At 47.4% G+C, this 12,183-nt stretch overlaps 1 protein-coding gene across 3 annotated transcripts in view; it reads left to right on the top strand.

Moving 5' to 3' along the window:
* Positions 1-412: 412 nt before the first annotated feature.
* Positions 413-12,183, top strand: part of CNNM2 (cyclin and CBS domain divalent metal cation transport mediator 2) — a 188,634-nt gene continuing 176,863 nt past the window's right edge. For 2 of the 3 annotated variants that reach the window (XR_012160090.1, XM_073354482.1), the window contains exon 1: positions 415-2,250. Coding sequence is in view for 2 of the 3 variants with exons in the window: in XM_073354482.1 (XP_073210583.1) it covers positions 666-2,250 (1,585 nt within the window). In the remaining variant the exon portion in view is untranslated. Of the gene's footprint in view, positions 2,251-12,183 lie in introns of all 3 variants that reach the window. The other variant, XM_073354484.1, reaches the window with a different exon arrangement.

Below are 12,183 nucleotides of genomic sequence, written 5' to 3'. Positions count from 1 at the left end.
GGTCTGTGCGTGCGCCATAGTGTGCATGGAGCGGCGTGATGCACGGACGGATGCACGCTTGCACACGCGAATGCATGAAGCATTGATAGACAGATGCACTCAAGCTTCAGACCCGTCTAAAGAGCCGTTGCCGAAGGCGACTGGGGGCGGGTGGTTGCCGGGGCCCCGGGGCAACCAAGTCCCCGTCCAGCTCCCTGCCAGCACGCGCCAGCTCCGCTTGGGCACAGACTCGCAGAGGAGCGCGCGCCTACACGGGTCGCTCCCCTGGCAGTCCCCGCCCCCTGAGGCAGAGAGTCTCTTCCATTGGCTCGCAGAGTTCCGGTAGCCACGCCCCTCTCCCTTTCGCATACACACAGGAGTCACGCGCTCGCCGGTTGGAAACTCAGCACGGAGGGGGTGGGGCAGGCTTCGGCAGGGCCCTGCCCCTGTCGCCTCGGCATTGGCTGGGGGGCGGCTTCGGGGCCCCGCCCGCTGGTCCCGTGCCTGCCCTGATTGGCCGCGCGCGCTGCCGGCTCCGGCCCTGGGATAGGGGTTGAAGCGACTCCCCTCAGGGTCCGGCAGTCGGCGCCTGTCAGCTCTCGCAGGCAGCCTCTGCCGCCGCCGCTGCCGCGGGATGCTGCCGTCCCGCTATGTTTGGCCCCGGCGGTTCTGATCCCTGACTAAAGATGGCGCTGGGCTCGGCCGCGCTGCCCGCTCGGAACATGGCGGGGGGCGGGCGGGGGGCGCGGGTCCTGCTGCTGCTGCTCCTCAGCGGCTGCTTGGGCGAGCAGCCCCCGGCCGCCGCCGCCGCCGCCGGCGTCCCCTCCTCCTCCTCCTCCTCCTCGGCCGGGGGCGGCGGCGGGGCGCCGGGCGACGCGGAGGAGACGGTGATCATCGGGCTGCGGCTGGAGGACACGGACGACGTCTCCTTCATGGAGGGGGGCGCGCTGCGGGTGAGCGAGCGGACGCGGGTCAAGCTGCGGGTCTACGGGCAGAACATCAACAACGAGACCTGGTCCCGCATCGCCTTCACCGAGCACGAGCGGCGGCGGGGCGGGCGGCCGCCGGCCGAGCAGGAGGACGGGCCGCCGGAGAGCAGCTCCCCGCAGCGCTGCGGCATCCGCACCTCGGACATCATCATCCTGCCGCACATCGTGCTCAACCGCCGCACCTCGGGCATCATCGAGATCGAGATCAAGCCCCTGCGCAAGACCGAGAAGAGCAAGTCCTACTACCTGTGCACCTCCGTGTCGGGCCCGGCCGCGCTGGGGGCCGCCGGCCCCCCCGGGGGCGGGCTGGTCGGGGCCGACGGCCCCGCCGGCCCCCCGCCCTGGACCGAGACCACCTGGATCTACCACGACGGCGAGGACACGAAGATGATCGTGGGCGAGGAGAAGAAGTTCCTGCTGCCCTTCTGGCTGCAGGTGATCTTCATCTCCCTGCTCCTCTGCCTCTCGGGCATGTTCAGCGGCCTCAACCTGGGCCTCATGGCCCTGGACCCCATGGAGCTGCGCATCGTGCAGAACTGTGGCACCGACAAGGAGAAGAACTACGCCAAGCGCATCGAGCCCGTGCGCCGCCAGGGCAACTACCTGCTGTGCTCCCTGCTGCTGGGCAACGTGCTGGTCAACACCACCCTCACCATCCTACTGGATGACATCGCTGGCTCCGGGCTGGTGGCCGTGGTGGTCTCCACCATCGGCATCGTCATCTTCGGCGAGATCGTGCCACAGGCCATCTGCTCCCGTCATGGCTTGGCTGTGGGTGCCAACACCATCTTCCTCACCAAGTTCTTCATGATGATGACCTTTCCGGCCTCCTACCCTGTCAGCAAGCTGCTGGACTGTGTGCTGGGCCAGGAGATCGGCACGGTCTACAACCGTGAGAAGCTGCTTGAGATGCTGCGGGTCACCGACCCTTACAACGATCTGGTCAAGGAGGAGCTCAACATCATCCAAGGGGCGCTGGAGCTGCGCACCAAGACGGTGGAGGATGTGATGACCCCACTCCGAGACTGCTTCATGATCGCCGCCGAGGCTGTTCTGGACTTCAACACTATGTCTGAGATCATGGAGAGTGGCTACACCCGCATCCCTGTCTTTGAGGGCGACCGCTCCAACATTGTGGACCTGCTCTTCGTCAAGGACCTGGCCTTTGTGGACCCAGATGACTGCACCCCGCTCAAGACCATCACTCGCTTCTACAACCACCCGCTGCACTTTGTCTTCAATGACACCAAGCTTGATGCCATGCTGGAGGAGTTCAAGAAAGGTGGGGCCGTGGCCATGGAGAATGGGGGGGGAGGGGCCCTGAGGGCATCTGTGGCTACCCTCCCTAGCAAGCTGGGTTGAGAGTAGAGGAGTATGCTGCAGATGGGCATTTGTCTATCCCCCTTCCCCAAAGGCTGATGTGTGGGTCTGCATAGATGTGGGGCTCCTGGTAAACCTCTTTCTGCCCCCCCCTCCCCATTTATATGTGCACATATAGGAGCTCTGCTGATATAGATCTGCAACCCCCCCAATTGTTTGTGGTCCACACTCTCTTTCAGTTAGTCTGAGAGTAAGGAAATTGGGTTGCTGTTGTAGATCCCTAAAAGCTTCTGGGCGTTGCACACGTGCTGAGATAAACAAGGCTTTTAAACTTCATTCATAGATTCAGCTGGGCTATTTCTGTGGCATGCTTGTTTGTGTTAGTTCACCCAGCTGATCTGATTGACGTTTAGGGTCTGTAGCTCATAAATAGCTTCAGGGCTTTTGCACGTGTCTTACAATTATATTATACTTGCTTGTTAATGCCACACGCCAGGGTTACACCCCCCCCCCCACTCCCTTTCCCTCAGGTCTTTTGCCTGGTAGCCGCGGGTATGCACAATCCTTACTGATCTACACGTCCTGGTGTGTAACATAGCCCGTGTGTTGGTTGTCTAAATGTTGGATCAAAGCTACACTGCAGTTTTGTAATGTTTACCCCAGGAATTTCCAGTCTTGCCTTAGTTGTGGGGTGAGTTTTCCTGGCAGACACATCTGTCCTTCTGTTTTGGATTTCTTTTGTCGTAAACAATGGTACAGCAAGTTTCAACTCTGTTCCTCTGTAAAGTAATAGAGCGGCTGCTTACATTGTGGAGGGAAATTTTTCCAAAGGAAAAATGAAGTTCCAAATTAATTGCATGTTTGTGGAGACCCTTGCTAGGAAACGCAGAGCAGTGTGGATCTCCTGAAGTCTGTCATACCCTGGGAGCTGTGATCAAAGTACTACTGAAAAGTTCAGTCACTGGGAGATAACCTCACTGAAGGAGGAGCTCTTTGGAGCATTATGCCCAGGTAAATAGGGGAATATTAGAGTTAACCTTTTCTCATGGTAACTTCTGCACTTTAGATGAACTTTGTAAATTGCACCTGGGATTTTTCTAGACAATAAGCTCTGCCATTTAAATTTCTGTTCAGCATCTGATTTGTGTGCTAAGCTTTAAATGATCCCTATGTTTTGATTTCTAATTTAAACCGGTTACTGGGGTTTAAAGGCAGACTCCATAAGCTGCAAATTTTGGATTTCCTTTTCATTAAAAACAAATGAGCTATCTTAGTTGGTAAACATTAGTAAGTGTCTGGTTTGTTCACCTTGCCTACTTGAGCTAGTAATTTGAAGCTTTACAGACCATTTCCTACCCGCGGTTTTGTAGCTGATCAAGGGGGAAGAGCGACTCGCCTGTCTCCTGACTCTTTGACTTGTAGATTCTCTAGTGTAAAAGAGCTTTGGAAAATTGAATTATGTGCTGTCTAGCTTCAAAACTTAACTCTTGGCTAGTTAATATTGATTTCACATTTCTTAGCAATAGTGTTCTTTTCTATAAGGCCATTCAGTCCTCTTTAATTGTTTAACTCAAGGTCAGGGTCACATGGTCTTAAATTTGGTTGAGTAGCGGTGTGCGTATCAAGGAGTCAAAATGACTTTGAAAGCGCTGTTTCTCTCGCTGAAGGAATTGAAATCCCACCAGTTTGCTGCTAGCCTGTGGTTCCTTGTTTGGTTGTTGAGAGAAGCAGATTTGAGAATTTCAGCCCTTTCAGTGTGGGTGACCAAATATTCCCTGTTGTGATTCATGAGGATTATGATAAAAGAGGTTATCTTTTGCTTCCTTTGTGTATCTTAGAAGATGTACTCTGGAGATCTTTCCATTGTAGTCACTGAGGACTTTTGTATACATGGGGAAATTAACCAGCACAGGTTCTGACCCAGTGTGCTTAGAGCAACTGTCACTGGAATTGCCAAGGTCAGGGCAGGCTGCAAAAGGGAGAGCAGATAACTTCAGTGTTACTCCCAAGACTGGTGGGTAACTCCCCCAACCAGTCACAAACTGTGCTTCTGATTCCCCCACATTGGTTATCAAGAAGCAAAAAAGAAATCTCACAGCCCCCTGTATTGCATTCCAGTTCTCTGGCTCACAATCAGCACATAGGTCCAATATGATGAGAAGTTATTTAAAAAACTCTGCTCACATTTACAAAATGTTCTTTTGACCCCAAAGAGTCAGCCACCTTACCAGGTCAATATAGGTTTGGATCTTACCCAAAATACCACGCTGCCAGCCAATCCTTTAGTGTCTAAAACTATAGGTTTACTATAAAGAAAAAAAGCAAGAAGAGAGTTGTTAAATGGTAAAGCAATCACATACCTAAAAAGACTTCAAAGTCCATATATCAGGTTCTTAGCGGTATTGGTGAGTTTGCTGGCTTGAAAGTCCCTCTGGAACACATCCACAGCTTGGATGGGTCTTTCAGTTCTTTGTTCAGAGATTGTTTGTAGCAAAGTTCCTCCAGAGGTAAGAAGCAGGACTGAAGACAAAATGCAGATGAAGCAGCTGCCATTTACAGTCCTTTTGTCATGTATCTGGTACTTCCTTTGTTTCACAGGCAAACTCAGGGCATTGAAAAGGAGTACTTGTGGCACCTTAGAGACTAACCAATTTATTTGAGCATGAGCTTTCGTGAGCTACAGCTCACTTCATCGAAGCTCATGCTCAAATAAATTGGTTAGTCTCTAAGGTGCCACAAGTACTCCTTTTCTTTTTGCGAATACAGACTAACACGGCTGTTACTCTGAAATCAGGGCATTGAAAGGCCTTAGAGTTCTGTCCATAGGCATGCCCCTGCATGCTTTGCTGAGTCATAAGGTATAGTCCTTGGCTGCTTTCAATGGGTTCATTGTACAGCTGATGTCCCTTGATATGCCATGAAGCAAGCCTAGTGCTGATGTCAATCTGTCTTGGGGTGTCACCCAGAAACACAGCACAAGTTTGGAAATACAGATATACATTACATATCTGTAACTCCTAATACAAAGGTGACACAAAGATATAAACAAGATGATCATACTTTGCAAAACATAAAATTTTCAAGATACCTTACAGGGCATATCTGGTCAGATTCCTTGCAATTTTGCAAGAATGATAACAGAAAGTGTCCCCCAGATTCCATACAGAATGTCACAGGTATTCCGGAATAACTCCCCCATGTGAACACACTACTCTGAGAAGGGCAACAAAATAATTAAGGGTATAGAACAGCTTCCATATGAGAAGAGATTAAAAAAGACAAACTTTTGACCTTGGAAAAGAGATGGGGGGGGGATATGATAGAGGTCTATAAAATCATGAATGTTATAGAGAAAGTGAATAAGGAAGTATTCTTTACTCCTTCACATAACACAAGAACCAGTGATCACTCAACGAGATTAATAGGCAGCAGGTTTAAAACAGAAGGAAGTACTTCACACAACACACAGCCTGTGGAACTTGTTTCCAAGTGATGTTGTAGTATAACAGGGTTCAAAAAAGAATTAGATAAGTTCATGGAGGACAGATACATCAAAGGCTATTAGCGTTACCGTTTAACAACTCTCTTCTTAAAAAGAAAAGGAGTACTTGTGGCACCTTAGAGACTAACCAATTTATGCTCAAATAAATTGGTTAGTCTCTAAAGTGCCACAAGTACTCCTTTTCTTTTTGCGAATACAAAGTAACACGGCTGCTACTCTGAAACTATCTTCTTGTTCTTTTTCCTTTATTAGCCATTGATGTGTCAGGGATGCAACCCCATGCTCTGGGTATCCTCAGCCTCTGATTCCCAGAAGCTAGGAGTGGATGACAAGTGATGGATTACTCCATGATTGCTGGTTCTATTCATTCCCTCTGAAGCACCTGACATTGGTCACTGTTGGAAGATAGATACTGGGCTAGATGGACTATTGACCTGACCCAGTATGGCTATTCAGATCTTCTGAAATAAGTGACTTTTCTGGAATAGTGCCAACATGGGGAAGTTACTTTGGAATAGCTAAACTATTACAGAATAGGTATGCCTGTCAATTTTGTTGTGTAGACAAGCCATGGTGTTAGTGCCTTTTCCATTTAAAACTGAAATCAATCCCCCCCGCCCCCCCAAGAAATGTTTCCTTAAAATAATAGGTCTGTCCTAACCCAGACTCCTGTTCAAGCATAGATATGCTGGAGAAGAAGTGCTTCTTTTGTGCCCTTTGAAACTAGCGTAAACACCTGATAACTTGCCTGATAGGTTCTGACTTCTGCAAGAATTTCCCAAACCTTTTGGGGAACACTTCTCTAGGGGACACTTGCATATTTTCATGGGAATTTAGCTAGTTTTAAGGAAAATTATTTTACTATGCTGCACTTCATTCATTTCCAGCACCGTAGAAAGCTTAAGATATCTTAATCATCCCTTTCCTTCCCCTCCCCATATGCTGTGTACAATTTCTTGTCATGGGCAAGTAAATGTTACAGTTCTGTCATAGAGTGAGTACTTAAATTGGTAAAGAAATGACCTGTTTTCTCTGAAAACACGTTAGTCTGTCAGACAGGGATTGAAGCTCATTTTTAAGAGGGATTTTTTTTTCTTTTCTGTTTCTAAACTGAATAACATAAAATGGAAACTTACAAGAAAAAGCTGGAAAAACTCACCTGCACTGGGGCCTTGTGGGGTATATACCCCAGATTCATTTGGAAGAGGAATTGATGGTTTTATACATGATCTGACCTCGGGGCTGTGCTCCTGTATGGTGTGGTGCTGAGCAAATTATAAATCTATAATGTTTTGAGTGTAGTTAAAAATATGAAACAAATGGAACTGCACCACCACCCACTCTCATTTAACGCCTTAGAGTATGAATAAACGTCACTTACAAAATAGTAAGCAGAAGACGAGCTTCTCTTTGAGAGGATGGTTTCAAAAAAAGCTTCTGAAAATGGAACAGTTTGCTCTTGTCCACAAGTCATTGAATAACTGCTGTCAGATCCTTCTGTATGTGACTTGCACACACTGTTTTAGCGCATCATTCTCTCTCTGTTTGTTTTGAAAGAATACAATATAAATTGAGGCCTCTCTGGTAGACATAGGGGACATAACTTTTTGTCAGTGCACAGGAAGAAGGGCATGCATATATATGTGACACTTGTTACTACTGCTGAACTATGTTCCCCATTAATGGGAGGGTAGGTCCCATAGACTGGAATAACTCCACTCTGTATTGGTATCAGCTCTGTCGCTGTAAGGAGGAGCAAGGGAATGTAGCATACAAGGAGTTGAATCAGTGGCCTAGAATCCATGGTGGGGAGTGAAAGAAGAAAATCTTATGTCTTGGAAAGAACCTAGTGGACATCTCTCCACTTGCATCCCTTTCGCAGTTGACAAGTGTTTTTAGTGACACTGTTTCCCTAGGCCCTAGCCAAATGCTATCTGGCGTTTGTTCTTGCTGTTTCTTCTTGCTGGCTGATCTTAGCATGTGTGATCCTAAATCCAAAGCGTTCTGTTTCTAGCGCCCTGCATGCCAAAGCTGCAAGAATTGTGTTGTAATACTAATAGTTTAAAACTGGCACGCTTAACATGAACCATTGTACAGCAGCTTTCATGGTGCCCTTTACAGCTTTGGTATGCAGCAGTTTCTCAATATCTGTTGCAGTAGGAGATCTGGGGACTTTGAATCTTGTGTTTTGATCTTGTTTTATCTGTTTGCTACTGTATTAATCTGATGATCAGAGTGGGGAATAAATAACCCGTTCCATCAATGTAGTGGTAATGCAAGATAACCGTGTGTTACAGTTCTGCAGCAATGCAGCTGTTATGTTTGTTTTCATATTTACAGAGCAGTTCTAGAAAGTGTTTTGATTCCTCATTAAAATCAGTGCTAATTAACCTGGAATCTGAGAATTTCCCCTCCCGGGAACTCGTGTCAGATTTAACAGTGATCTAGGAGCTTTGCTTGGTTTCACATACTCGACATCTTGTCTCTGAGTAGTGTATATATTTGATGCCCATGTTCCTAGTCTAGGCACTACCCAGTGCACAGGATCTATATAATAGGGGTGTGTTCTTAATCGTAAGTATATCAGGACTCTACTTTAGCTGTCTTCTCTATTGGAAGGGTAGAGTAGTGGATGATTAGAGCCATAAGGATGCAAAACTATGTATTTTCCTTGTCTTCAGTTCATGCAACAGTAGATCAAGTCAGATATTCACTCTGTTTACGCTCAAGCTAGGTACCTCTTTGATATAGCTATAGCTCAAAACTTTGTGCAGTTATTTTCCTAATATTTTTAAGTGGCTGAGAAATGTGATTCAGAAAATGAGCTCCAGTCAAGCCAAACTGTAATTTATAATTTCTCACATGGGCAGGCCTTGACTAATGGATGTGAAATGTCCATTTTTCTACCAGTTAACCCACAAGGATCTGTTTCTTCTGTGCAGTTAGTTTCTTGATTTAATGTTGTGGTCATAGGCCTAAATAAGAAAAGAATCCGAATAAATCCCCCATGGAGATTATAAGAGGCTTGTAAAACTGTTTCTTGGAAAACAATGTACATTAAAGTTGCCTGTTGCAGTGTTAATAAAAGGGTTCCATGGGCCTTATAGAGAAATAACGTGCATAAAGAAGTGGAAATACAGAGGCTCAGTTTGGAGTTTGTGAAATGTTTTATTTGGGGGGAATGGGACATTGGTGGAGGGCAGTGGGATGGGAATTTGCTGTCATGAAATAGGAGGCTTTTAGCATTCTGAGACTGCAGATTTCTCTCCTCTTGCCTCTAGCCCCAGACTGGGATCTATATGAGGGGCAAATGCCACGTGGCACCAAACTTCCTCTTGAGTCTTGACATACAAAATGATGAGGGTCTGAATTAGCTGTTGCCACTCAAGAAAGAGATCTTGGAGTCATTGTGGATAGTTCTCTGAAAACCTTTACTCAATAGGCAGCAGCAGTCAAAAAAGCTAACAATCTTAGGAACAGTTAGGAAAGGGATAGTAAGATGGAAAATATCATAGTGCCACTATATAAATCTGTGTTATGCCTACACCTTGCATACTGAGTGCAGTACTAATCACCCCATCTCAAAAAAGATGTATATTAGAATTAGAAAAGGTACAGAGAAGGGCAACAAAAACAATTAAGGGTGTGAAACCACTCTCATATGAGGAGAGATTAAGAAAACTGGGACTTTTAATCTTGGAAAAGAGACAACTAAGGGGGGTTGTGGTAGAGGTCTATAAAATCATGAATGGATGGAGAATGTTATTTACTCCTTTATATAACACAAGAACCAGGGGTCACCCAATGAAACTAATAGGCAGCGGGTTTAAAAGAAACAAAAAGGAAATACTTCTACATGCAATTCCCAGTCATGCGGTGGAACTCATTGCCAGGGGATGTTGTGAAGGCCAAAAGTATAACTGGGTTCAAAAAAGAATTAAATTTCATGGAGGGATAGTTTCATCAATGGTGATTAGCCAAGATGGTCAGGGATGCAACCCCATGCTGTGGGTGTCCTTGCCTCTGACTGATTGCCTGTTTTGTTCATTCCTTCTGAAACATTTGGCATTGGCCACTGTCGGAAGACAGGATGGTGGACTAGATGGGCTATTGGTTTGACCCAGTATGTCTCTCTGACAGCATAGCTCTTGCAGTTACTGTGCTGCCAGAGGCTTCAGCTGCTGCTGGACTTGCACGACTTCTTGGGGCCATGTGCTCATTCCCACACTGTATAGAGGGAAGATATAGGTTGCTGCAGGCAGACCTTGCTCTGGCATGGTAGCGTGAGGAGTAGAACAACATGTTGGGGAGCACTCACCAGTTCTCCTGTCTTCCAGACAGGTGTGGAACCCCCACCTTGGTGTGAGGCTTCTGCAGGCCCTAGGGAATAATTTCTTCATGACCCTGACAACAGGGCTTTTTCTGATATACTAACAAGTGGATAGATGATATACTAACAAGGTTTTTCGCAGGAGTGGGTGGGTGAGATTCTGTGGCCTGTGTTGTGCAGGAGGTTGGACTAGATGATCATAATGGTCCCTTCTGACCTTAGTATCTATGAAAGAGGGGAGCATGCTGTTTTGAGTCAGCCCTGCCTTCTGTGCCTCCCCATGTCAGAATCACAGATGTAGGCTCTGCTCAGAAGTGATAGGGGGCATCAGGTCCAGGTTAGGAGACTACTAGAGAGAGGTTTAAGCAAATCAGCAGCTTTTTAAAACTTTCCTTGAACAGTTGCAATTTGAATCAGTGACATTCACAGGATTCTCTGAATTTACAAATGATCAGTAGCTTGTTGGGTCTGCACTCAGATGGAACAAGCAGTCACCTGTTTGTTCCTGCACTTGTTTATGAAGTCTGGAAACCCTTACAGCCTCCAAGGAAGCAGATGGTAGTGAGTCTGCACTTCAGTTGGGGAATTAACCAGGTTACTATCTGGCTCCTCCTTCCCTAGCCATCAGTTCTAAGCACAGGTGTTAAAACAAGTCAGCTCTCATGGCTGAAAGAACTAATTGATTAGATAATAAGTAACAGGTGCTCTCCCCTCACCCAAGACCCTAAGGAGTCACTGTCAGTCAGTCCTTTCAAACTCTGCATGTCTTTCTGTCTTCCGTCTTGAGTGTGTCCTGTCTAATGTAATGAATAGCTGTTCACTTCCTCACCAAGGAATGATGATTTGTTAGCAGCAAAAGTTTGAGAGATGAACATCTCTACAAGAGCCTGTTTTGAAACAAATGAGGGAAACGTGACTAACGCCTCGGGTGGAAATTCAGGGTATGTCTACACTACGGAATAAGGTCGAATTTATAGAAGTCGGTTTTTTAGAAATCGGTTTTATATATTCGAGTGTGTGTGTCCCCACAGAAAATGCTCTAAGTGCATTAAGTGCATTAACTCGGCGGAGCGCTTCCACAGTACCGAGGCTAGAGTCGACTTCCGGAGCGTTGCACTGTGGGTAGCTATCCCACAGTTCCCGCAGTCTCCGCTGCCCATTGGAATTCTGGGTTGAGATCCCAATGCCTGATGGGGCTAAAACATTGTCGCGGGTGGTTCTGGGTACATATCGTCAGGCCCCCGTTCCCTCCCTCCCTCCGTGAAAGCAAGGGCAGACAATCATTTCGCGCCTTTTTTCCTGAGTTACCTGTGCAGACGCCATACCACTGCAAGCATGGAGCCCGCTCAGGTAACCGTCACCCTATGTCTCCTGGGTGCTGGCAGACGTGGTACGGCATTGCTACACAGTAGCAGCAACCCCTTGCCTTGTGGCAGCAGACGGTACAGTACGACTGGTAGCCGTCATCGTCATGTCCGAGGTGCTCCTGGCCACGTCGGCTGGGAGCGCCTGGGCAGACATGGGTGCAGGGACTAAATTTGGAGTGACTTGACCAGGTCATTCTCTTTAGTCCTGCAGTCAGTCCTATTGAACCGTCTTATGGTGAGCGGGCAGGCGATACGGACTGCTAGCAGTCGTACTGTACCATCTTCTGCCGAGCAGCCATGAGATGTGGATGGCATGCAGTTCTTCTGCACCGTCTGCTGCCAGCCAAAGATGTAAAAGATAGATGGAGTGGGTCAGAACAAGAAATAGACCAGATTTGTTTTGTACTCATTTGCCTCCTCCCCTGTCTAGGGGACTCATTCCTCTAGATCACACTGCAGTCACTCACAGAGAAGGTGCAACGAGGTAAATCTAGCCATGTATCAATCAGAGGCCAGGCTAACCTCCTCGTTCCAATAAGAACAATAACTTAGGTGCACCATTTCTTATTGGAACCCTCCGTGCAGTCCTGCCTGAAATACTCCTTGATGTACAGGCACCCCCTTTGTTGATTTTAGCTCCCTGAAGCCAACCCTGTAAGCCGTGTCGTCAGTCGCCCCTCCCTCCGTCAGAGCAAC

Source organism: Lepidochelys kempii, chromosome 7 (genome assembly GCF_965140265.1).
Source record: "Lepidochelys kempii isolate rLepKem1 chromosome 7, rLepKem1.hap2, whole genome shotgun sequence".
Classification (NCBI taxonomy): Eukaryota; Metazoa; Chordata; order Testudines; family Cheloniidae; genus Lepidochelys; species Lepidochelys kempii.
The sequence above is the reverse complement of the archived record's forward strand: the minus strand, read 5'-3'. Positions and strand labels throughout refer to the sequence as shown.